General features: G+C 26.5%; 2 protein-coding genes across 7 annotated transcripts; one reads left to right on the top strand and one right to left on the bottom strand.

The window, feature by feature from the left end:
- The first annotated feature begins 746 nt into the window (after positions 1 to 746).
- LOC127278567 (DNA topoisomerase 1) lies at positions 747 to 13,251 on the top strand. 2 transcript variants are annotated; one of them, XM_051300343.1, is made up of 11 exons: positions 747 to 918; positions 1,191 to 1,236; positions 1,881 to 2,531; positions 3,012 to 3,145; positions 3,228 to 3,458; positions 3,949 to 4,119; positions 4,288 to 4,406; positions 5,123 to 6,096; positions 6,175 to 6,625; positions 8,592 to 8,741; positions 8,860 to 13,251. In XM_051300343.1, the coding sequence occupies exons 1-11, from the start codon at positions 877 to 879 to the stop codon at positions 8,960 to 8,962; spliced, it is 3,072 nt and encodes a 1,023-aa protein (XP_051156300.1). In that variant the 5' UTR covers positions 747 to 876; the 3' UTR covers positions 8,963 to 13,251. The 2 variants fall into 2 exon arrangements, with proteins under 2 accessions (XP_051156300.1, XP_051156301.1); XM_051300344.1 differs by lacking the exons at positions 747 to 918; positions 1,191 to 1,236; positions 1,881 to 2,531; ... (2 more) ...; positions 3,949 to 4,119; positions 4,288 to 4,406 and adding an exon at positions 4,495 to 4,675.
- Positions 12,739 to 26,732, bottom strand: LOC127278568 (eukaryotic translation initiation factor 4E-binding protein Mextli). Of its 5 annotated transcripts, XM_051300348.1 has the most exons (12): positions 26,584 to 26,732; positions 24,037 to 24,168; positions 23,125 to 23,265; positions 21,343 to 21,512; positions 21,044 to 21,236; positions 19,851 to 19,922; positions 19,204 to 19,264; positions 18,823 to 19,093; positions 18,483 to 18,741; positions 17,946 to 18,061; positions 15,144 to 15,167; positions 12,739 to 14,741 (listed from the first exon to the last, which is right to left on the bottom strand). In XM_051300348.1, exons 2-11 carry the CDS (start codon positions 24,158 to 24,160, stop codon positions 15,147 to 15,149), a joined length of 1,428 nt encoding a protein of 475 aa, XP_051156305.1. In that variant the 5' UTR covers positions 24,161 to 24,168; positions 26,584 to 26,732; the 3' UTR covers positions 12,739 to 14,741; positions 15,144 to 15,146. The 5 variants fall into 5 exon arrangements, with proteins under 5 accessions (XP_051156305.1, XP_051156303.1, XP_051156302.1 ...); XM_051300346.1 differs by lacking the exon at positions 15,144 to 15,167; XM_051300345.1 differs by lacking the exons at positions 12,739 to 14,741; positions 15,144 to 15,167 and having other exon boundaries at positions 16,843 to 18,061.
- Between the last annotated feature and the right edge of the window lie 500 nt (positions 26,733 to 27,232).

The raw sequence follows: 27,232 nt of genomic DNA, 5'->3' as shown, positions 1-27,232 counted from the left end.
TTACAATATCCTATCATCTTTTTTTAGTTTTATTATCTAGTAGAATTCAACAGTTTTTAAATAGATAATAAAACAGAGTAAATTTAAAAAATGATTTTTTATAATATAAGAAACATGTGCAAATTATGTATATTGGTTATTAAAGAAATCAATTGTCGACTTACAAAGGTTATTTTTTATTATTGTAAATAATGTAAAACAGATTTTACATCCACAAAAAATTAACTATAGGCAATATTTCAGGTTATTGCCATCATCACCTTGGTAATTAGTTCTTCTAACCTGTATGCTAAAATAAAATTTCGGTTAGATTTTTTTTTTATCCCTGGTTAATGAAATGAATAATTATACTATTATCTTTCTTTGCAACCTGTTTACCGTGTTGCTCTGGAACACCAAAATGATTATTACGATCATGGGAGGAGGGATGGTCTCATTTTTTACTATAATATTTGAAATGTAAGTAAGCGTCAGTGACCTTCAGTTTGAATTTATTTATAAACTTATATAGATTAATCTAAAGAAAATATCAATGATAGAAATTGAGTGAAATTTTTATAAAGTAGAAATTAATAGATTCAATCTCTTGATAGTTGAAATTTGAGAAGTTGAAACAAAATAAACTTGGAGTCATTGTCCTCGTTGAAAAGGAGCGAGGCACCTTGATTATTTAGAGACGTACCTGGGCAGTGGGAGGAGTGAATCGACGCTTGCGCAGTCGCGCAGTTTCGGCACTTAGCATCTTTAAACCTACTGTTGGCGACTCCAACTTAACACTCGTTCGTTAAGTTCGTTTTCAGTCTTCAAGCCACTGAAGTGAGTTTGAAACTCTTGCTTTCTGTGCCAGAGTCTATCACCCTCGAGCATACATGAGAAATGGAGCTCGTTCAACCATTATCTCAGCAAACTCTCGAATCGGTAAGTATTCATTTCTTTTTTATTCAACGAGCTGCATTCGCGTAGGTGCTCAGAATTTCTTGAAATTCCATTATTTCCTCGCTTTTCTCTTGATGTTTTACTCGTGTAGGGACGCGAAAATTTTCTAAGTCCCAAAATGGCGTCTGCGGCTAAGTCCCTACGAACTCTTACGATGCCAACAATCAGCTTGCAATTTAATATTCAGCATCGTTCAGAATGTTTATATATAAGCATTAAATTGATTCTAAATGCAAGCATTTTATTTGTTTCAGGAAAAAGTATGCAAGGAGAACAGCAGCGTAATAGAAAATCATGGAGGTAAGAAAATCTTTGCAATATTTAGCAAGTGGAAGCACGTTTCTTGTACCGATGTGATTATGCATTAAATTCAGAAAGTGCATCAACTTATTTCATTAGTACACGTGTTTGCTTTAATCCTATCGTTTCTCGACTTTCTATAAACGTATAGTTTTCTTTTACTTTAAATTAAATGTGCAGAGATTAAAAATATTCCAATTTTAAAATGCAGATCACTGATCTTTTATTTTATAAATTGCAACTCAAACGGGATCTTGTTATGTATCTTTTTTTTAAGACGAAAATTCTTATGAGTTTATTCATTAAACGTGTTACTTTAAAACTTTAATTTTTGAATTTTCCCACAGTAAAAAAAAAATGTTTTGTAAAATATTCTTTTATTACATTAAATATTCTCTGCATTGAATTTTAAATATCTTATTTGTTTTAATTCAAACTGTGTTTGAACTGTAATTTTAATTAAGTTATTTAACATTTTTTTCATAAAAACGTACTGTCTGTATTTATCAGAGTTTAGAATCTTTCAAGATTTTACAATTTCTCTTATTTTGTATATTATATTTAATATATTTTTTTAATTATTGGATTACGTAAAATGTTTAGTTTTTCAGAAGATCTGAATAACATTATTTATATTCTTTTAGACGGTCATTTGAATGGGATGTCGAATGGATATGATCGAAAGAAGGAGCACAAGTCTGATCACAAGGACAGGGATAAAGAACGATCCCATAAATCGGAGCATAGAGATAAAGATAGAAGCAAGGATAAAGAAAGAAGTCATAAAAGTGAGCATAGAGATAAGGACCGTCATAAGGACAAGGATAAACATAGTTCAAGGTCTTCTAAAGACAAGGATAAACATGGAAGTAGCAGTAGCAGCAGGGATAAGGATAAGGATAAGAAGAGCAGCTCCTCCTCGAGCAAGGATAAAGAGCACAAGAGCAGCAACAGCTCCAGCAAAGACAAGGATAAGGAAAGATCTAAGGACAAGGATAAGGACCATCATCACAAGTCTAGTTCTAGCTCGAAAGACAAGGACAGGCATAGTTCCAGCTCAAAGGACAAAAGTAGCTCGAGTAAAGACAAAGATAAAGAAAAGAGTTCTAGCTCTTCGAGTAAGGATAAGGACAGGCACAAGAGTTCGTCCTCATCGTCTCGGGATAAAGACAAGAGCAGGGATAAAGATAAAGACAAAAAACATTCGAGTTCTCATTCATCCTCTGATAAACATCGATCTGACAAGGATAAACATCGTCATGACAAGGATCGTCATAGGCATGATAAAGAGAAATGTAAGGTTTTACAGATATATTATCTGAAGGCAATTTTGGAGAAATGCTATAAAATTATAGAAATCAAAGAAGGGCATATAACCCATTTGAATTACATTAGTTATGTGCCCTTCTTTGATCCGGCAGCTCAATTATAAAAACAATTTTAGAAAAATTTTACTAATAGTATATTTTTTGGAGATAAAACTTACCTTCAATAATTAATTTTTAATTAAGATCAAAAATTTCAAAGACAGAAACATTTAATGTTTTTTTTTCTTTATTTTTTAAAACTGTTTTGCAATATTTTTTCCATTTTAAATTCTGTTGGTGAAAAAGTCATTAATATTCATGAACAAATTTGGATATTTCATACAATAAATAAAATGTCTCTTTGTAAAACAATATTTTGAAGTTAAAAAAAATGGTATTATTATTTAACAATAAAAATTTTGCATTGATCTGATACAAAGTTAATAATTGCGCATTTTTTCCTTTTAGCTAAACATCGAGATGACAAGGACAAAAAGGAAAAGATAAAGGAAGAACCTAAAATTAAAGAAGAAATGGAAGTTGAGACTAAAATTGAAGTGAAAGATGAACCTTTAACCAATAACTATAATGATGTCAAAAAGGTATACTGAAGTAAAACTGTTGTAATTTAAATAATTATTTAAAAGTCCAATTTTTTTGTATTCATGTGAAAAATTATTTTAGGAACCAATTTCTCAACAAGAAGATATGTCGCAGCAAGATATGGATGATGATGACAGTGGAGAGGAACGACCTCTTTATATTAAAGAAGAGGATGATGACGAAAAAGACGAGAAGTTTAAAGGGAATGATGATGATGATGACGATGATGATTCTGGCAATGATACCAGACTTTCTCAACTTCACAACACTACTGTGGAAAAAACTGAAGATTCGGACGAGGATATGCCATTGGTAAATAATATTTTATTATTAGGATACTTTAAATACCTATAAAGTGATTATTGTTTAAGAATTACATGCTTTTTTTACTTTTTCAAAGTCTTAACTCATTTGTTTTTCTCTTTTGATGTACTTCAATTTGTTTTTATCAACTTAAAAATAGTTTTTGTATTATTATTTATTCGCTTGCATTTTTGGCAACTAAATTTACAAGTATTAAATTTCAAAGTACATATTTATCTGTAAACATTATCTAATGGAAATCAGTGTAAAGTATGAATTGGTTTCTTTTTTAAATTATTAGTTCTATTTGAAAATTATGCAAGGGAATTCTATAAATTTTCGATTCTTCTAGAAATGAAGAACGTTATCCTTTCACATATCATCACTCCATATTGGTTTGTAATTTGATGATAAAATTAAATATTCATCACTGAAGACAAATAGGAAATCTTTTTTTTACAATTGTGTTTCGAAATAATGTGAAAATAATATTTTACAGTCGTCACGAAAGAAACCGTCCCCGAGCGTTAAAAGAAAGGTAGAATCCTCTGATGAAGAAGAAGAAATCCCACTATCTGCTCGTAAGAAGCCCAAGAAAGAAGTTGCCAAGAGCAAAAAGAAGAAAAAGAAGGATTCTGACTACGAAGAATCGGATTATGAAGAAGATGAGGTATATTATTATTTATTTGCATCTATAATAATCGAAATCTTTGAATTTTTTTTTATGTTTCAACACTGCTTGTCTAAAAATTTAACAATTTTTCTTTGCTTTGTAATCAGCGTGAGAAAAAAAATCTATTAAAAAGAAGAGAATTAATGAAACCTTGATTTCTTTCAGAAACCCAAGAAGAAGAAACAGAAGGCTCAAAAACCTGCGAAGGCTGTGAAAAATGAAACAAATACTCCCAGTCCGAGAAAGAAAAAGAAAGAAGAAGAAGAGCAGAATGTCTGGAAGTGGTAAGATACTAAGATTTATATTTTCCCGCTAAATTTTCAGTGCGTGAATGTGAATGACCTCGTTTCCTTTAGGAGACTAGTGAACAACCACGATCAGATAAATGCGATTTTTTTTCTTTGGTTATACCTTTTTTTTACTTGAACATTATGATTGTAATTTTACCAAAGTTTAGTCGAATTTTTTCCAAAAGTATGTTGCAATTTCCATTTCTTCGACAATTTATGGCAACTAAATCTTTAAAGGAATATAAGCTTGAATCATTTATGAGGTTATGTTCTTAAAACAAATTGAATTTATTTATTTATTAGTTTATTAAAAATACATATTTTAGTGATAATTTGTATACTTTGTTTAGTAAAGAATTTAATTTGATAAATTTCGTGACAATAGATAATTATAATAAATTTCTTTACGAAATCAATATTACAGAAAGTAGGTTATGTTAACCTAACCTATAAGAATTGAATTTTTCAGTTTCCTATTTTATTATTTATTTTCAATAATTAAATACATTGAGAAATTAGGGACATAGATTTTTAAAAAAATTGTTTTTAAAATCAAATAATTTAATTTTTTTATTATTAAAAATTTATTACCAGCTCCGAAAGTCGCGAACTTGCTATAAGATGAATTACTGTAATGAATCATGTAATGTTATTATTAATTATCCGGTCAGTTAATGTACATTTGAATAAAAGTGAATTGAATTTTAAAGGTGGGAAGAAGAGAAGAAAGACGACGGAACTAAATGGAAGTTCTTGGAGCATAAAGGACCACTATTCGCACCATTATACGAACCACTGCCTTCGAGTGTGAAATTTTATTATAATGGCAAGGAAATGAAATTAAGTGAAGAAACTGAAGAAGTAGCGACTTTTTACGCTCGTATGTTGGAACATGATTATACCGCAAAGAAGGCATTCAATGATAATTTCTTTAAAGATTGGCGTGATGTTATGACTGATCACGAGAGATCAAAAATCACAGATCTTTCGAAATGTAATTTTAGAGAAATTCATGCTCATTTTATACAGAAGAGTGAAGAACGCAAGGCAATGACAAAAGAAGAAAAGAAAAAGATCAAAGAACAAAATGAGGAAGTGCAAAATGAATATGGTTTCTGTACTATTGATGGACATAAAGAGAAAATAGGTAATTTCCGAATAGAACCACCGAGTCTTTTTAGAGGTCGTGGTGAACATCCTAAAATGGGTAAATTGAAGAGAAGAGTTCAACCTGAAGACGTACTCATTAACTGTTCTAAAGACTCGTATATTCCGAAACCGCCGTCGGGACACAAGTGGAAGGAAGTGAGACATGATCCAAATGTCACCTGGTTGGCATCTTGGACTGAAAATGTACAAGGCCAAGTTAAATATGTCATGTTGAATCCTTCGAGTAAATTGAAGGGAGAGAAAGATTGGCAGAAATATGAGACAGCAAGAAAATTAGCAAAATCAATAGACAAAATTCGTGACGAATATCGAGAAGACTGGAAGAGCAAGGAAATGAGAATTAGACAGAGAGCCGTCGCTTTGTACTTTATTGATAAACTCGCCTTGAGAGCTGGTAACGAAAAGGACGAAGATCAAGCAGACACTGTCGGTTGTTGTTCTTTGAGAGTTGAGCACATTAAGTTAGAAGAACAAAAGGACGGAAAAGATTATGTTGTTGTGTTCGACTTTTTAGGTTTGTTCTTTATAAAGTTTTCAATTCATTTAATTTTATTTTCCTCACTTCTTTTTTAAAACAATATTTCGTTTACAGGTAAAGATTCTATAAGATATTACAACGAAGTTCCAGTGGAGAAGCGAGTTTTTAAAAATCTTCAGTTGTTCATGGAAAATAAATCTCCAGGCGATGATTTATTCGATCGTTTGACAACGACAGTGATGAATAAACATTTGAACGAACTTATGGAAGGCCTTACTGCTAAATGCTTCAGGACATATAATGCTTCTTGGACTTTGCAACAGCAGTTAGACAAATTGACCAATCCCGATGATTCGGTAGCTGAGAAGATTCTTGCTTATAACAGAGCAAATCGAGCAGTCGCGATATTGTGTAACCATCAACGTTCCGTTCCAAAAACGCACGCTAAGTCGATGGAGAATCTTAAAGCAAAAATTGACGCTAAGAGGGAAGCCATTTCTGAAGCGGAAATTCAAGTGAAAGACGCCAAACGTGACGCGAAGAATGGATCAGTCAAGGAGAAAGTGTAAGTGACAAGAATACAATTAATATTATACAAAAACGCTGCCAAGTTGAACCTTAATATGTTTATTTGGAATGCATGAACACATAGAGATCACTTCATTTTTTGTTTATTTTTTTTTTTTTTTTCATTTATTTTACTAATTAAGGGACAGTTTCACATACCTACCAGAGTTTAAACTTTCGATTAACCAATAAAAATTCTGCTTTAGCTACTTAAACCTTGATTTTAAAAAATAAAAGAACACAAGAAGGCATAATTTTTAAAAATTTCCAATTTTTCAAATTCAGTATCACCCCAAATAAATTTATATTTCCTAATTTTCTAGTTTTTGGGATACAAAAGTAGTTGTATAAGAATTAAAAACTAATTCTCTTAAAAATAGCACTTTTTTTAAAATAATTTTTTAATTTTGAAATAGTCAATACGTTCACAATACTAAACCGTAAAAGGTTCGCAAATAAGTCAATTGACTAAGATGAATTGAACGTATCTGAATCAGATTTCACTTTTGAAAACATTAGGTTTATATGATACAGTAGAAACAAATTGTTGCATTAAAAATAAAAAGGTTCTTTATATTTGGATAATAGTCGAGGCACCTTGAAATTGATTTGATTTAAAAGAAACTGAAACTTTGTCAAAATTAAAGATAATCTTTCCCTCTATTATGATAGTAGAAAATTGAGTAATTCAAAAAATTTTAATTATCGTTAATGTGCAAAAAGTAGTTAAATATATAAATTTTATAGTTACATGAGAATTTAATAAAAAAAATTTATTATTGTAATTATTCGATTTTATAATTTGAATTCTACATAAAATAACGATTTAGTTTTGCCCAAGAAAATTATAAAAATAAATTAGTTCTGGAGAAAATGACAAATTGAAAAAAACATTCAAAATTCAAATTTTCTTATAATTATATCTAACTAAAAAATTAATTATTAATCAATAATCTTCGGTTAGGTGTTTTTCATATAATTTCCATAATATAATAAAAATAATAAAATAGGGTAATATTTGCGAGTTTATTTTTTTTAAGTTGTTATTTACGTTCCCAGGATTAATTTTATGCAGGAGAAAAAAATTTAGATAAGCTTTAAACGCATGAAACTGACTGTCCCCATGTACCCCAAAATTTAGAAAATTTCATAAAATTTGGGGTAGATGGAGACAGCATAGTTTCTAAGAAAGTTTTAAGAAAAAAGTTTCCCTAAGTATATTACTGTATTAAGGGATGAAAAAACTTGAAAAAAATTTGTAGTAGATATATAATAGTTGAACCAATTGAAATTTTTTTTTTATTTCAGTATTTTGTCTCGCATTTGAAAAAAACAGACTTAAAAATCATACCAAATTTTTTTCTTATTCCTTATGACTCCCATAACAGAAATTCACTTGAATTTTTGATTTTCATTAATTTGGTTAATAATGACAAGCTGTCACCAAAAATTTGAAAACTCCGGGTAAATGGGGACAGTTTGTCATTATTAACCAAATTAATGAAAATCAAAAATTCAAGTGAATTTCTGTTATAAGAGTCATAAGGAATAAGAAAAAAATTTGGTATGATTTTGAAGTCTGTTTTCTTTGACATGCTTGACAAAATACTGAAACTGTTTGACATTGATTTTCAAGTTTTTATGCATTGAGCGATAACTTTTTTTATCTTGCTACCAATTGTCAAGATAAAAGCTTGACAATACTCAAAACCTCTTGCAGGTGATCTGAGGTTAAAATATTGACGTTGAATTTAATTTTAAAACTGTAAATAGCTCCAAAACCTCTCGTCCCCATTTACCCCAACTGTCCCTATAAATGTAATAATAATATATAATATTGGTAATCTCATTTGTTTTAAAATTCTTTTTTTTTTTTAATTTTAATTTTAAATTATAAAACGTAATACATATGTTATGAATACAAGGAACTGATTTTAATAATTTTTTAATTATATGAATTTTAGTATATTTGACAAGAAAAAGAAAACGTTGGAACGATTGAAAGAGCAGTTGACAAAATTGGAAGTGCAAGCTACTGATAAAGAAGAAAACAAAGAAATTGCTTTGGGCACAAGTAAATTGAATTACTTGGATCCTCGAATCTCAGTGGCATGGTTAGTAAATTATTTGAATGACATACTAATTAATTAATTAATTATGTTTACTCTTGAATAAATAGTATAATTTCTCACTTCTATATTGTAGTGAATCTATAACAAATCTATTTTTCAGGTGTAAAAAATATGACGTCCCAATTGAAAAGATATACAACAAAACTCAAAGAGATAAATTCCGATGGGCTATAGACATGGCAGGAGCTGAATTCGTCTTTTAATTGTTTTAATCATTGAGATGAGTCTGAATCTTTGTTTAGTAAATTTTCCTTAAATCGCGGAAACTTGTAAAGTAATGATTATCCTTTTTATGATCAGGACAATAGCCGCGTGATTGTAAGAAATATTTAACAGAAAAGAAAAAAAACAATGTGTGCTGTATCAATTTTTTTTAATTGAAAGCCCCTAGTGATGTAATTAGTGCGTATAACTATTTTCATTGTAAAGTATTCATTCACGGAGCAGTGATTGAATCGTCCGAGTGTAATATGTAAAATGGTGATTTAATATTGATGAACTTTTTGCGTCAACTTTACATCAGTGATTTCAGTTAGAAATGAGAAAATGGAGGCAAAAAATAGTCAAGTAGCTAGAAATTTCTTGTGTGTGTCAACTAAAAGAAAATAGTGTAAATAGAAAGCAAAGGAAAAAAAAACTTAAAAGAAAAGACTTATAGATTTTTCATTGAAACTTGAAAGAAACAAACACAAGTCGTAGAATCATCTTTGTAATTTTACAATATATGCTATTTTGTCTTATAGATATGTGAACACTTACATGTTAGGAAAAATAAGCGAATCATTTGTAAAACTTTTTTTTTTATGTAAATCTGAATATTACGGTTATTCACACAAAGGAAGTTTCTCTTTACTAGTAAATTCTAATATTACAATAACTTAAGTTACATTAGATTAGAAACACACAAAAGTGTCACATTTGTTTGCAACTTGAATGTCATTTTCATAAAAGCATATTCTGTAGATTTATAGTTTGTTTTGAAATTTTAAATGTATGACACTTCGTACATCATGCTCATTATGCAATAAAAATGACATGCAAATGTGAATATATCTGAATGTCTGTGTTTTCACTTGCTTAAAAATGGAACCAAGTTTTATCTTTATAAAGAAATTTTTTTAATTCATCAAGACATTTATAGGAACGGTGAAAAATGTGAAAACACAGACGCTTATTTTAAAGTCTGTATGTTGCCTAGAATCATTACTCTAAAACTTACACCGAACTCTTCTATCGATTATTTATATGCGACTAGTAGTTATTATTAAATAACGTACGTAATTAATGAACGAACATTTGTACCCGCATACATAATGAATATGAGAGATTCTTTTTCAATCGCCCCAGCCCAAAAAGTCAATGTTCTGGGATTGGCTTCATACTTTGGTAAATTGTTGTCCTATATGATAGTAATAAATCCCTAAAATATAAACTCATTAAAAACATATTTGTAGAAAGTAGAGGGGGTTGAAGTTTTGACGTTAAGGGTAACATTGTCATTTTCAAATCCGTTTAACTATGACAAAAGTTAATGGATTTTAATTTATCTATAATGAATTTTATTGCATTTTTCACGTACTTTTCAAAAATGTATACGAAATTTAAAAAAAAAAATTTTTAACCCCTTTTTTTTCAAAATCAACCCTTATTTTTCGATTTTCACCCCTTCGGGTATTTTTTTTTTTTTTTTTTTTATTTTCATTGGAAAGCTGAGGTTTTTTCCGATGATCTATGTAAATATGAAAATGGGACAACAATAATTTTGTGAGAAACAGAATATTAAAGTAGGCGGTGCCGATAAGGGTGCCGTTAAGGGTAACATTGTCATTTTCAAATCTGTATAACTATGACAAAAGTTAATGGATTTTAATTTATCTATAATGAATTTTATTGCATTTTTCACGTACTTTTCAAAAATGTATACAAAATTTAAAAAAAAAATTTTTTGACCCCTTTTTTTTCAAAATCAACCCTTATTTTTCGATTTTCACCCCTTCGGGAATTTTTTTTTGTTTTTTTTTTATTTTCATTGGAAAGCTGAGGTTTTTTCCCATGAGTTATGTAAATATGAAAATGGGACAACAATAATTTTGTGAGAAACATAATATTAAATTAGGCGGTGCCTATCTAAATCCTCAAAGATGATCTCCAGGTACACCCCTTATCGGCACCGCCTACTTTAATATTCTGTTACTCACAAAATTATTGTTGTCCCATTTTTATATTTACATAGCTCATGGGAAAAAACCTCAGCTTTCCAATGAAAATAAAAAAAAAAAAAAAAAAAATACCCGAAGGGGTGAAAATCGAAAAATAAGGGTTGATTTTGAAAAAAAAGGGGTTAAAATTTTTTTTTTTTAAATTTCGTATACATTTTTGAAAAGTACGTGAAAAATGCAATAAAATTCATTATAGATAAATTAAAATCCATTAACTTTTGTCATAGTTAAACGGATTTGAAAATGACAATGTTACCCTTAACGTCAAAACTTCAACCCCCTCTACTTTCTACAAATATTTTTTTAATTAGTTTATATTTTAGGGATTTATTACTATCATATAGGAGAACAATTTACCAAAGTATGAAGCCAATCCCAGAACATTGACTTTTTGGGCTGGGGCGATTGAAAAAGAATCTCTCATATGTATTATTTAATTATTTAAGAAATGGTAAATAATAAACCAGCAGAGTCGTTTTGTATTTTTTTCAAAACGGCTCCGCTTATCAAAAAAAATAATAAAGAAACTAGTTCCCTTTTTTCACAAAGGGTTAAAAAGAAATTGAAGCCGTAATTTTATTTTATTTTTTTTACTAATGTCAACATTTCTTTCTAAAAAAAAGCAGCTGACTTGTCAAATGAGAAAAAAGACAGTAGCTCATTTGGAGATGCACGAGTCCCAAAAAGTGCAATTATGAATATAAAATCATCAGTGCGAGAGTAATTATTTTGATAAAATATAAATACAATTTTTTAATTGAAACTGCCGAACGCTCAGTCTATTTCGCTATTGCGAATTGCATTTGCATTCTCAGTATTGTGAAAACAATTTTATGTCGTCTACTTTTAAAAGGCTGAGGACATGGCATGATAAGAAGCAAGACTTAGTTATATATAAATTATAACACATAATAATTAAAAAGTAGGCAATGTGATTCTAATAAATATATAATTATTATTGAAATTATTGAATGGAAAAACACGTAAACTAGTTAAACAAGCATTAGGGATTTATAAGAATTTTAGCAATTTTTTTGATTTATACAATGATTTTTGGTTATTTAAAAAAAAATTCTTTTTTACATTTTACTATTGTACACGCTTTGATCGAATCAGAAATGATATATTATATATCGGTATAAGAAATTTATTTAATTCGATGCGTAAATGTTTATCATTTTTGATTAACAAAATAAAAAGGTTGTAACTTAATTTATATTGCATATAGAAATATGACGATTTTCAAACCCCATCATCACAGTGCGTTTGATTTAAATGTGTAAAAAAAATATTGGGAAAAAGCACTCTATATTTTAATATACCTTAAGAAATAAATTTGAAAAAATGAAAATACATACGTCGATAATTATGTAAACCAATGAAATTGAGTGGATAGACACAGTATATCATTAAATAGCAAGAAAACGACTGCATGTGTCTGTAAACAGAGCTCTAGTTTCTGATATTAGTATTAATAAGTATAAACAACAGATTGTAGGGTTTTTTTTATTTTTATCAAACATTTAAGAAATTATTACTTTATATATGAATAATATAGCAAAACTTGCACAAAACGTCAAAACTTGCATGACTATGTGTTTGAAACATCGCCACTTCTGTACATTACAAAAATAATAAATGTGTTTATTCAGAAAAATGTTGTCCTAGTTTTTTAGAGCCAATAAGCAAACATTCATTTTATTTATTATTTTAAAGTATAAATATATAAATAAATAAGGTGAATATGCAATCATTTCAAGTACGATTCAATAAGATTTTTATTTTTTAACAGAATTACAGTAAAAAAAATTTCTAACAATTTTCTTTTCATTCGAAACAATTACCTACACCTGATTTAATTTTTAATCTCGAAATTAATACAATTAATCCTTAAATATTACTATGAGAATTTAATTACAAAAATCTGTAAACAATCATTCAAAAGACAAACTTATAAAATTCGTCTATCATATAAAACATAAAATAACTTATAGATTTATCATACATTTAATTAATTTGGTTTAGTTCTTTATTTAAAATTAGATAATCAGACTAGACTATGTGAATACTAAATCACGGATGAGTGCTTTTCACAGAATTTTGCTACTGAAATTATGTTAATATTGAGAGTGTGCAAGAAAAAGCTCAAAAAATCAAGTCAAGTTCAAGTATTCGAATAATTATTCGACAACTTGAAAAAATTCAATAATTTCACTCGAAGTGGAGTTTCAAGCTTTTTATGCACTTAGTTAAAATCATGTATTAAAAATAAATGTTTTAACAATTTTTTAATATAAATAAGTTTTAAGTAAACTTAAATAATTAAACTCAATTTACTTTAGTTTCATTACACTTAAACTCTAAACAAGTATTTTAAGTAAAAATTTTAATTTAACTTTATTTTTTGACTATAAAATAATTATTAGTTTTTAAGTTTAAAAGCACTTAAGTTCCATGATATTAGTATTTTAAACATTTTCTTTTTTTTCATAACGTCTTTTTTCTCGTAAAAATTATTTATTCTAAACATTATGGTAATATATATAATAATTACATATTGACCTATGTCATTTTTATGATTCTTTTTAATGTTCAGTTACATTTTTAATTCTAAAATTGCGGTAAATGTGAGTTTTTATAAAAAATACCTTTATCATTAACTAATGCACAATTTTTATCTGATTATGCGGGATTATTTTCTTTTTTTCGAAGTACATACTATTATGTTGATACTAAAATGACAGTTAAAGCAGTTACTGTTTATGAAGGATTAGATTCAGTTTTGTGAGCTCTCTATTTTCAATGATAGTTGCATATTTTTTTTTTATTATTTCTTAGAATCTGACTAATTCTTTAATCTCCTAAGAAGTTAGACATTATCAAAAAATAAACTCAACACCTACAGAATAACAAATAATAATGATAATAAAAAATCGCACAATTAAAATTTTAACAATTATTGATTGATATTTTACTCAAATTTATTTTTACAAAATTTATTTTTATTAACTCATTAACAGGACAATAATTTTATAATTTAACAAATTAAAATTTCACAACGATATTTATATCAAAATATTAAAAAATAGAAAAATCCGACTGGTCAAAAATATTTATATATATATTTGCATTTGGGGTATTATTCTTGTACTGCCCTAAGCAAAATAAAATATAAATCTCAAAATTTCGAAAACTTTTCTTTTTTACTTGAGACAATTCTGAAGTAATGTCCCATTTACAGAAAATAAAAAATAATTAGGACGAGTAAGCCATTTATAAGAAAACTAAAAATGCAAAACAATAAAATAAAGTTATGGACAAATAAATTAATAAATAGAATATAAATAAAAAATAATAATGAAGAAGAAATAAATAAATAAATAAATACATTGAATAAAAATATAAATTAAAAAAACGTACATTTTGACAATTATATTAAAATAATTCGATCATTATTATAATTTACAATATAATTATGTTTGGCCTACACGTCAATTGTATTCTCAAAGAACATTTCTGAACTCATCAACAAATGATGATAAAATTAATCTCAATAAGATTGTATAAAGACTTACATTTTGTTTGTCCAAAGAAAAACATTTATCAATGTTATAAACGGTTGTAATCCGATAAAATTTCTAAGTCTTCCTTAATATTTTTATTCAGGATCGTTGTCTGCTTCACCAGCAGGTAGTATTGTAACAAGGCCAGCAGCAGCTACTTTTGCCTTATAAGTCTCCGGTTCGAACCAGCGAATCGGTGCCTAAAAAAATTAAATTAAAAATTAAAATTAATTTAATTCCCTAAAATTTCATATTTTTTTATTGAGACGAATCCACAAAACCATTCGATTTTATATTACTCATAAATATATTTATTTCTATGTGCATATAATTTTGAAAATTTCACTACTATATTTAAAATATTAAATCGTTTGGTTTTGTGAATTAGGCCATATGTATTAAAAAAAAGTCAAAAAGAAAAAGTATTATATTTTGTTTTATTCCTTGAATTAAGTTAAGTGCAGTGAAAATGTATGGAAAATACAATAAAGAAAATTAATTAAATGATAAGAGAAAGTGTGATTTTCATTAAAAAAAAAAAAAAAAAAAAAAAAAATTGCCTAGAGTTACGAGGAAAGGAAGGAAAAATTTGAATGTCTTACCTTTTAAATAGCCCTAGACGTGTGCTTTAAACGACAAATAAGAAGATTGTCAATCGCAGTGCTGATTATTAAAAGCTCTTTCAAAACAACATAAAGTCTTAAAATCTAGTAAATTAGTGCAAACTTCATTCAAACAAACTTATAACTAATTTTTTTCATTACCACTAATCTTCATCTTTATGATTCAGTTCATTATATTTTACATAAAATTTTTACCGACTAATTTTAAAAAAGTTGTGATAATTTGCACAAAATGATTCTGAATGTTCCAAGAATACAGAATTATAGTCGTTAAAAAAATAATAAATTTTATTATTCTGAACATAAGTATATCAACAATTTTTTTATGCATGTAATTACACTTCTCAATCTAATTACATTTAGAAATATTTTCTCCTGACTTAAAAAGTAGTCTTTGGCAAATCTTTCACTTTAAATTCATATTTTACAAAAACCATTCTTGCAAAGTACCATTATTTTTTAAAATTAATCGACAATGATTTTGAGCGAAACATAATAAATTGACTCTTTCATCGATTTATTTTTTACTTAAATTTGTTATTAATGATTTAATTTGTGTTTATAATAAAATATAAACAAATTAAATAAATTAAAAAATATAAATTAATTAAAATTAAAATAAATATAATGTAAGTCTAATGTTTAAATAGTTATTTTTTAACATTTTTTTCTGAACAAACAAAAATTTATGCAAGACTTTAATTTGTTAATAAAAATATGAAATTATTAGGATTTAAAGGATAATTTATTATCATATTCGAAATTTAAAGTAGACACGCACACTCATTAAATAATTCCATTTTAATAATTATTTTAATTATATTCTGTTTTTATAGTTTAATAAAAAAAAACTATTGTTTTTATTAAAGGTACTAATAATAATTTTTTATAATCTGACCATTTAAATTTGGAAATGTGACGGAAAAAATATATATATTTGAATAATTCAAAAAAATCTTAAATTTGTTAGCTTTTAAAACAAAAATAAAAATGCAGATTTAAATATATATACATGAGGTATTCCCTGAGAAAAACGCCAATCCAAATTTAAAGTTATTGAATTAGTTTAATATTTTGGTAAATTTTTGTTCTATATGAGAGTAACAAGTCCCTCTTAAAAAATTATGTTATTTTCATTAAAAAACTAAGATTTTTTTTCCAACAAAATATTTAAATTTAAAAATGGAACAACAATAAGTTAAAGAAAAAATGTGAAAAACAGAGCAAAAATTGTTTTTCTTTTTACATTTTCTCGCAAACCCATTGTTGTTTCATTTTTATATTTAAATAGTTTATTAGATAATGTCTCAACGTTCTAATGAAATCAAAGAACAACAACATTTTTCAAGGGGGAAAGGGTTTAAAAATAAAAAAATAAGTGTTAATTTTGAAAAAATGGGATTAAACATTTTGTGTTGAAAAAACTTTTTTTGATATTGAAAAGTACATAAAAACCCTTCGAATAACCTTATTGACTACATTCTATAGTTTATTTTAGATGAACCAATATTGAAGGGATTTGTTACTTTTATATAGAACAACAATATTTACCAAAGTATTAGACCAATCCAGTAACTTTAAATTTGGGGAGACTGTTTTCTCAGAAAAATATCTTATATATATGAATTTAAGCAAAAACGTGCAACATGTCAATAATGCGTTTATTAAATGCTTGCAATGAAAATTTGAATACAGTTTATTCTGATGATCAACTTTTATGATTTAACATAAACTATACAAAAGATAAACATTCACTTTCAGAGTTTTTCTTATAATATTAAATTTGTTAACATTGTTTGGATTGTTATATTTTTGATACTGTTTTCTCGTTAATTTTTAAGCATAAAAAATGAAAGAAAAACTCAACATTACTTCAACATTACTTCAATGTTTGTTAATTTAACAAAAAACAATTAGTTGAACAGTCGATATGTGTCAGTTAAAAAAAATATACAGAAAGAAAGATTTTTAACGGAAAAATCTAAATGAATTAATTTTACAATGTTATTACATTATGAAAAAAAAAATTCACGGTGAAATGCACGGTTAAATTATTATATATGAAAAAAGAGTCATACAAGTTGTGTCATGAATTTTAGAAAAACGAGCATTTCTGTTAAACTCTTTGGTTGTGAGTAGATATATATATATATCTTAATATTCTAATAGAGTATATGAAACATAATACAAAATAGATCTACTATCATGTAATACTGTTAACATGAGATACACTTTTTATAATACTTATGTAGGATAGTTATCTCTTTTTATAAATTCTTCACAACCTATTTTTTTTTTTTTTTTTTTTTTGGTTTAAATAAACGAATTTTAGTTATATCTATATAGAGATTCAAATATTCAAGTGTTGAATACTATTTTGGCATCAGTCGAATATTATAAGAGTCTTAACATGGTTATAAAAGCTTATACATACTTTTAAGAACAACAATAAAGTTAATTCTCTAAATAATAAATCTCTTTGAACAACAAAGAAAGTTTTAAACAAGTAATTCCTCAAACCGGAAAAAAAAACAAAATTAGTGAAACTTTCACTATGAAATTTTAGTTCATAGCCGTTATTAGCATTAATAGTTTCGTTTTTTTTTAAATGATTTTTTTCAGAGAATGGTAAAAAGTTTTTTAAAGTAAGTAAGTAAACTTGTATAGTGGATGTTTGTTATTTTCGGCGTCAATGAAGTAACTAGCCTTAGGCTCAACAATTTTGTTATTATTCATGGCAACCATGTTGTGCGAAATATAATTATCATTCCTGTCAAATACCTTGCGTATGATGTTGGGACACTCCTTTTGAATTCGAGCCCAATCTGCAGGAGCCCTCTTGGCATAGGGCCCTTCGGAGCACATCATTAAAAATTCGTACGATAATTCCCTTGATGCTAAAAGTAATTTTAATTTCTTTTAAGAAAATATCATTTTTGAGACTATTTTGTATTTGCTATATTTTAGACAATGTTTTTAAATTAGAAGCAAAATAATTCTACTATTAACAACTACAGGCCTCGAACCGTCTTCGACATTAAAAATTACGTAATTTACTTACCGAAATTTCTAGCTTTTATTATTATAAATTTTTCATTTCAAATCTATAAATGAAATAATATATACTTAAAAGTTCTAAGAGAGTGAAAATTATGAACCATTATTAATAAATAAAAGAAAAAACTAAGTTTAGAATAATTTTGAGAAACCTATTTTTGAATGAGACGTTTTTTACATACCAGTTTAAAAATGAAAAACTTTTCATTAATTTATGTACTTGATTAGAGGCCTGCAACTAATAATAATAAAATAAATTACCATTTTTCTTCGGCTTCATTTTCACGGGTTCCGAATTTGTAGTACGAGCTTTATAAGTTTCCTCATTTTCAGAAGTAGCATTACTTTCCAGACTTAATTCTCTGCCTGAAAGTTGAGGTTTGACGTTTGAATAAATCTGCGGAGTGGACTGATTATTAGGAGAGAATGCAGCCTCTTCTTCAAGACTGAAAAATTCAACTCCGCTATTGGATTGCTCTCCGTCTCCAGATAAAAGATCTTCGAGAATTTGTTTCGCGGCCTATAATTACAAACATATTGCTCTTTAATTTAAAAAAATAAAAAGCAAGCATTATAATTAAAAAAATATGCCTGTTTTTACCTTAACGAGGTTGTAATCACAGCCAGAAATTTTCAAAGATTGGTTACCGACAATAACCGTTAATTTATATTCGCCAATACTGGCGTCGTTGGTGGAAAAGCTGTGGGCAAGACGAGAACGTGAACTTTGCAGTCTGCTGCTTTCATCAGACGCACTGCTGTTCAATGATGAACTTGAATCGCCTATCCCGCTTTTTTCTCCTCCACCTTGATCAAGTCGTACGGGTGACGCATTTCGTTGTATCGTGTTTTTAATTAAATCCTTCGCATAACTGAAAATAACAATACTCTATATAACAATAGTATTTTAATATTATTAAAGAGGTTTTTTTTTAAAATATAATTTCAAAATAGTAATAATAATCGAACATTATCCACTTACTGTATCTTGTCCTCTGAAGTTCCCGTGATTTGGACAAGTCTTTCTTTCGCTCCAGGGTTCACTGTAAAAAAATATTACATAAATATTGTAATTATTCAATGTAGACAAAAAAATAAAACAAATTTGTTACATCATAGAATCAATATGTTAATAAACTAGTAAAAAAAAAGAAAAATTGCGAGCGATTAGTTTAATATTATATGGTAATTCAGAATGAACATTTCTGTGCAGATTTTATATTGTGTTACATGCTTAGAATTTTAATCAATCATTGTATAGGGGAAAAGAAGCGAATGCTAGAAGTCCGCAGCTGAAAGATTCTGTAAAAGGACCACACATCAAGTTGTTAATGTCAAGAAATTGTTTTTGTTAATTTCTCTCTTTTTTCAAATTAATGGATTATTTTCGATAATTATAGATAATTCAAATGTTACGTGATTATTAAAAATATGTAGTCGTACATTTTTTTTATGTAAAAATAGTCGAATTAAAGGAAATTAATTTTATTAATCTTTTCATCAAATTCAAATGGAAATTGATGAATTTCCTAAAAAAGTAAATGTGAAAAACAAATGAGCAACATTCAATTAATGCTTCCGAATGCATGATTAAATGCTGCAAAGCTGTTTGCACTCTCTTTCTTTTACCTCGCTGGAAGGAGATGATGGTCTCGCTGAGTTCTTCGATCATGTGAACTCGTCGCCCTTTTATTCCCATCACTGTTTTTTTTTTGTACAAACAATTTTTTAAAATTCTTACACAAAAATTGTACATGTATGTATACAGGCCTCAGATCGACTTTAAGGCACAAAAATAGTCGTTTTAGTCGATTTTTTTTTTATTTTAACAAAATTCAATTGGTTAATGAATATTTTACTTTAAATAACTAATGTTATTAGATTTAAATTCATTTTATTAATTCTGTAATAAGAATAATTCTATAAAAAAAATAACAAAAAAATTTATTTCTAATATTTCATAATCGAACTAACTGTAAGACAAATTTTCAAAATTTTATTTAAGTAGGACAAATTTCTAAAAAAATTCCTTAAAGTTCCATTTTTATAATTTTTCAAGTCTAATTTAAGCAATTTATTCGATTTAAAAATTTTGTCATAGTTTTTAGTTTTGATGGTCAAAAAAATGCCAGGCAATACTTAATAAAGTTTTACAGATAATTAAAAAAAATAATTTTGGAAGAGTTAAAGTTGAAATTTTTTAGAAATAATTGACTTTCAAAAGATTTTGTTAATTTTCAGACAATAATTAAATTTTACATAACTAAAAATAATTTATCAAATAATTTTAGATAAGATTTTTTAAAAGTAATTGAATTTTCGAAGAATATTATAAAAATCATTAAAAATAATTTAAATTTTTGCAAATAATTAAATTTCAAGTGATTTTGAATTAAAAATTTTTGGTAATTTTATTTGATAATTTTTTTTAAAATTATAAACAATTATTAAATTGTATTTGTAAAGAATTTCATTAAAATTATTAAAAATAATTAATTCAGTGAAGAGTTCTAGTTAAAAATTTGTTAAATAATTGAAATAAAGAGGATCTGAAGACGATCTGCATCATATTATACTAAAGAATCGTATTTTGTTTAAAATTTTTTTTAAAAAAATGTAAAAAAAAAAGTCAAAGAAGTCGCATTTTATTAAAATAAGTCGAAAAAGTCGTATAATCCGAGGCCTGATGTATATGAAATTAAATATTTGTGCAAAAGTTCAACAAAATCATGGCTTTTTACAAACAAAAAGAAATTTAAGCAAAAATAATATCTCTTTGTTGTAACTTAAAAATCATGTTTATACACATTAATGTTCATTACCTTTTCCTGAATCACTGTTACGAATAATAACTTCATCCTTGCAATAATTTTTGCCAGGAATCCGCGTTGGTTTCGCAAATTTTCCGCTGTTCTTAATCACCTCACCTGGTCTCAAAACTGGAGTTGAAGGCGACGGAAGTGGCATTGTCAGCAATGTTGGAGTTTCTGGACTTCTAGCTTCGTTATGATGGTGCTAAAATAACATTTTTTTTAAAATCATTTTTTAATTGACTAAATCAAGTACGTTTTATAATATCACAATATATATTTTGTAAACAAGTTACTTTTTTAAAGCTTACATTATCTAAATATGTAAATTTTTGCGTAGAATAACCATCCGATGAGTCGGAATAGTGCCATTGTTTGGCTCTGAGTTCGATAAGTTCCAGCAAGTGAACTCTTGTTGTCAAATCTAATCTTCCATCGTGACTGGCGTTCCTTATTACTACAAAGGCTCTGTCAAGCTGATCTAAAAAACATTAATAAATTTTTACAAATTTTATTTAATTGATTGCTCACTGACAGTAACATACTTTCTCATAAGTCATAGACGTAAGTTCACGAATTAGTTCAATTTTTGTGTAAATCATTTGTTTTTAAATATTTAAAAAGTTTTTTTGCTATTCAAATTTTTTATTCATTTTATAAATATTACTGAAGTTAAAACTAAGGTAAGTAAGTATATTCGTTGTATTCGCTGTATTCGCTGAGGTTTCATTTTTTGTTATGCACAAGAATTTTGTTTAAATGTAACGTGATGTAACTGATATTCATTAAAAATCTACTATCAAGTTTGGTCCACTTCCCGACTTACCCGTACAACTTTGATGATGTCAATTTTTAGTCTTTTTAAAAAATTATAAAAAATTATGTCATAAAGAATTCATTCAACTGAATATTCCTGTCATTGTTAAATACGTATTTCCATGCTCTTTACGATAGTCTTCAACTTTACGAAAAATTCTTTTTTGTTTATTCAATGAAGCTAAATAAAAACACTACCCGACATGGCCTTAATTATTTAGAAAATAGTTTATTTATTAGTTTTTTTTTGCACAATTACATTATTATTCCAATTATTTTATATGTTTTTTCTATCGTATATTATTCTTTTCATTCTTTTTATTTAAATTTATGGCAAACCTCGTATTTCTTTAACTAAAATAAAAATTTATATTTTCATCTCATATAAAATAAATAATCCAAAACATATGATATTCGAATGGCTGTTTAAACCGAAATAATCTTTATTGTACTTAGTTTTCTCAAGTATTTGAAATTGACCCCAAGATCAATTTAAAAAAAAACAAACGTCAAATCAGACCCACACTCTGTGGGGATTTTGTGATCATAAATTTGAGAGGGTCGTATTGCAACCCGAGAAAAACCCAACCATAAATCCCTGTGCCCTTGAAAAAAAAATAATTTTTTTTTAAAGAAAAACAAACCATAAATCATTTAAATTAAATTTTTTAACCAGCTAAAGAATAAATAGCATTAAAAAGAATTAAATTACCCAATAAAGTTTGTTTAAGGTAAAAAAAATAATAATATCAATGATCATAATAATTTAACAAAATCAATATGCAGATAACAATTAACAATAATATTAAACTAAATTCTGAAATATTAAACATAAAATAAAATTCAACAACTTTAGAAAATAATTTTTCGTTTTTGAAATGAGCCTTTTATATTTGTCAGAGATTCTGACACTTGATTCTGAACCACTCATGAATACAGGGACAGATCATTTTCGGGGAATTTAAAAATATATATTTTCCAAGAGCTGAAACACTATTTTTTTATCTACCTCATATATTTAACACTATTAAAATAAACTGAATATTAATTGCTTAATATTATTAATAATGCTACTATTTAAAATTTATAAATTTTTTTTATATTTTATTTAATTCATTTAAATGTTACAAATTTCAATGTTTTACTTAAATAAATTGTCAAAATTTTTTTTTTTAAATTAATAAATAAAAAGGCGATATTAGTTTGAAGATGAAATAAGAAACAAAAAGATTTTTCCACAAAAAGTATTATTTTATACCTGTTGATTTTGAACATACCTTTGTAAATAGTTTCCAGCTGCGAAGAATACAGCTTCACGTGATTACACATTAAAATCACTTTTGGTTGCAACATTTCATCGTGGTAACCATTGCTTAACTGCATGGTTACATTGTCGATTAAGGACAAACTGTCCTCAACTATTTAAAAATTAAAAAAATGAGTATTAAAAACGTGTTCATATTAATAGAAAAAAGAAAAAATTATTTAATGAAATAAAATTAGTAATTAATTCACATTCTTTGCAACTGTCACTTATTCAAAATTTTCAAAAAAAAAAAAAACTTTATAAAAAAATTACCTTTTTTTGGTCTGGATATCATAATATTTTGTAAAAAGTTTTTCTTTTAAACGAATTTTAATGTCTAAATTTCTTATTGCATATATTTTTTCAAAAGATAATATGTATAAAAAATGTGTGCAATTCTTTTACGTCTTAAGTTTTGTCCATGTTAAAGGAAAAAAAAACAAAAGACATAAGAAATAAGAGAAGCAAAGCCATCTTTCGACTATTTAAAATAACTAAGTATTATTTTTTTCATCAAAAGGTTAAAACTTTTTAGTTTTTACCTACAATAAAAAAAAAGATTATTTTAAATTAATTAAATAAAAAAATTTCAACTAAGAAACAATTAGTTTTCAGTGTTAATATTATAATAACTTTGTATTTCAAGATATCTTGGAAGCTGTGACATTATTTATTTACATAAAGTATGTTTTACCGAATAATATTTAGAAAGCCAATTAAATTTAAAATTATATCTTTGTAACGAAAAACTGCTTTTATTTCATTTAGGAAACAAAAATGGAAACGAAACCTTTTAAGAAAGAACAAAAGAATATAAATTAATTATACAATATTACCAAAGTGTAAGTTATTTACGAATATTATATAAATGAATAAAACATACTTGTCGGATGATTATTCCGCCGATTGTCGACGGTCGATTGGGTCGATTGACGCTGAGCCAGCTTTAGCGGCCGTGGCTTCTCAAGTTTTTTAACACTTCGAGCTCGCATTTGTGTTGTCGCCATTATTTTGTCTATAAAAATTTATTCAAAATATGCTTAATATTATATATATATATATATATATATATATATATATATATATATATATATTATATGCGAGTAAAAGACGAAATAAAGATGAAATAAAAGTTTTATTTCATTAAAACTTGACTAAATGTTTTAAGAAAACACAACCCCACGCGCGCTTTCATCTCCTTTGTTCTTAAATATTTATTAAGAACGAATCCATTAAATATAAGTATATAACTTGAACATTTTCTGCGTTCATCATCAATATTATGAAGTAAATTTTTTTTTATAAAAATCAATTTTTATTGGATGGACAAAGCTGATGATCTCGAATTAAGTAAAATTTGAATTGAAAGATTATTTTTAGTTTTCTTGATTAGTTAATGCAATAAAATTAAATAAGAAAAAAATTATTTATAACAGTATATTTATTTTAAAATAATATTGTTATTATACCAAATTATTGACAAATTGATATTAATTTTATCGTAATTTTATTTTGCATTCAAAATACTTATAAAATAACCGAGGTTTACAGTCTAAACGGTCAATATTAATCGTCGGATATTTGGGATAATTAAATTATTATTATTATCGAAAATTAATTTTTACTTTAATTTTCATATATGAATACTGACTTTGTTAATGGAACGTATTATTAACCTCGTTCTTCCATTCATTCATTAATTTTATTAAAAAAATTATGCCATAATATTATGATTAATGATCTCAAAAATAGATAATATGTTAACATAAAATTTTTATTCTTTATTTACAAAAATTTTCCAGGAATTTCAGATGCGGTAGACAAGGTTGTTATTATTACTGTTGTAGTAACCAAAAGTTTTATCACATATTATTTAAAAAATTAATAAAAAATAGAAACACGTTTTTTTTATTTATAAAGATTTAGCTAATAATAATAATAATAATTTATGATTCTTTAAAAAATTAAAATCATTTAAAAGATTGAGTATTTGGAAGACAAAAAATAATGAAAACAAAACTAAGTAAAAAATATGTGAAAGATTTATGTAATGGTTAGAAAAACACCAGCTTTTGGACTCTTGGTTACGCCGGCTTTCCTTAGGCCGCTTAGTATATATGTATATATATATAATTATCTTTAATTCTTTTTGTTTTCAGTGTCAAAACAACGAAAGATCTTAAGTTTGAATACTCAAGTTTAGTGTATACTTAAATGTAAATTCTACATTATAACTTTCTCTTTTATAAACATTTTTTTTATTCTTTCTTTCTAATTGTATATCTATGTCTAAATGGTACGAAACTATTTACTGATTTTTAAAAGGAGAAAGCAGTAAAATATATTTATTGTATGCCATAAATGTTGAAAAGAAAATTTTTTTATCATACAAAAATCATATTTATTGGTTAGTTGTAGAAAGAAAAACAAGCAAATAAAACCCTTTAACTCATTGACACAAAAGCACATGTGCTACTTTGGGAAAGTGCCCAAAAATATTTTAAAAAGTTTTTGAACAAAGAAACATAAACTTAGATTGAAGACTATAGTCAAAGACTTCACCTTGATTCTAAATCAAATTGAATCTGAATTATTCTCGAAAATTGCTAATTTTAATAAAGAGAGGTGAAATTTCAGTAAACTACGTTGTAGGAACTTAAAAATAACCAGCAAAAAGAAAGAGTGGCGCCCTTTTTGATGACAAATATACATAACACTGACCTTCGGTCAGTGAATTGCATTTTGGAATTTATATTTAAATACAACTCACTGAGCATTGTCTAAACCATTGTGAAAGTTGATTTTTTAATTACGATAATTGCAAGGGTCAATGACCAATGTTGAAACAAGAAAATAAATAGTTTTCTCAAATATAAAATTCCTATATAAATAAACTGAATAATAAATCAACGCATAAAATGTTAGGTTAACAAAGAGAATACAGCATGATTAATTGAGACCAAGAGAGAAAGTTAGATGCTAAAAAGAGTACGAAAAATAAAAGGAAGTCAAATCACTTCGAAGTTCTTATTGCATGTGTTAGTGGAAAAATCCATGTGTATGTAATGTATGTAATATAGAAAACGAATGACATTCATTGCAAATTATTCTTTTGGAAAAGTGTTATAGCAAAAATATTACAATATAGTCTCAAGTATATAGAAAATATATATTACAATAAAATTGGGGGATTTAAACTCTCTTCATTTTCTGAAATAATAAAGAATTAAATACTAGGATAACTATAAGTGAAATGTATTAAATAATGAGAATTTTCACCAATAACTAGAAATCCACGAAAACTATTAACAATTGCCACTTTTCGAGTAATAAATGAAGGCGTAGTTGGCGCGTTTTTAAAAATGGTTGCACTTGTCACACATCACAAATTCAACACACAAAATAATAAATTTGAAAAATAATAATGCACCTTTTGATGTTGTTCTCACACTCAGCTAACTCCAGCTACTCGGCTGCAGCAATGCTTGAACCACGATAAACGAAACACTGACAACAAGGGCAATGCAGAAAGTTTGCTGAAAATGAAAAATCATCAATTCTAGAGTACTGATTGGTCCGTCATTTAATGGCTGTTAGTGAAAAACACTAGTGAAAACAAAAAAATCACTAGACTAGTACAGGCAGCGGGAATTGAATTTAAACATTCCTAACATTCTCATCAGTTTCTTTTTGCTAAATTAGATAAACTTTTATTTTTATTGAATAGAGATGCAAAATTTTTGGTATAATTTAAAGTCCGGTTATATTCTCGAGAATATTATCTTTCCGAAGAATTTAAGAGTATTTTTTCTCTACAATTTGAACGCACTTCCCTATTTTGAAATAAAATTAAATTGTTTAAATAAAATTTTACTCATAAAATATTATAAAGCCGTTTAGGTCTTAATTTGATATTATATATTGTTCTTTAATTTTCAAATTTTTTTAAATAAATTACCAATCTTTGGAATTTATTTAAAAACTTTTTATTTTATTAATATAAAATTAAAAAAAATGGAATTTATTGAAAAATGAAACTGAAAAATTTTTTTTTTTTAAGAATAATTGTATTTTTTTAA

Source organism: Leptopilina boulardi, unplaced genomic scaffold, assembly GCF_019393585.1.
Source record: "Leptopilina boulardi isolate dan_hultmark-lab unplaced genomic scaffold, ZJU_Lbou_2.1 LbouV2_208, whole genome shotgun sequence".
NCBI classification, from domain to species: domain Eukaryota; kingdom Metazoa; phylum Arthropoda; class Insecta; order Hymenoptera; family Figitidae; genus Leptopilina; species Leptopilina boulardi.
Note: the sequence above shows the minus strand (reverse complement) of the source record. Positions and strands in the feature narration are given on the sequence as shown.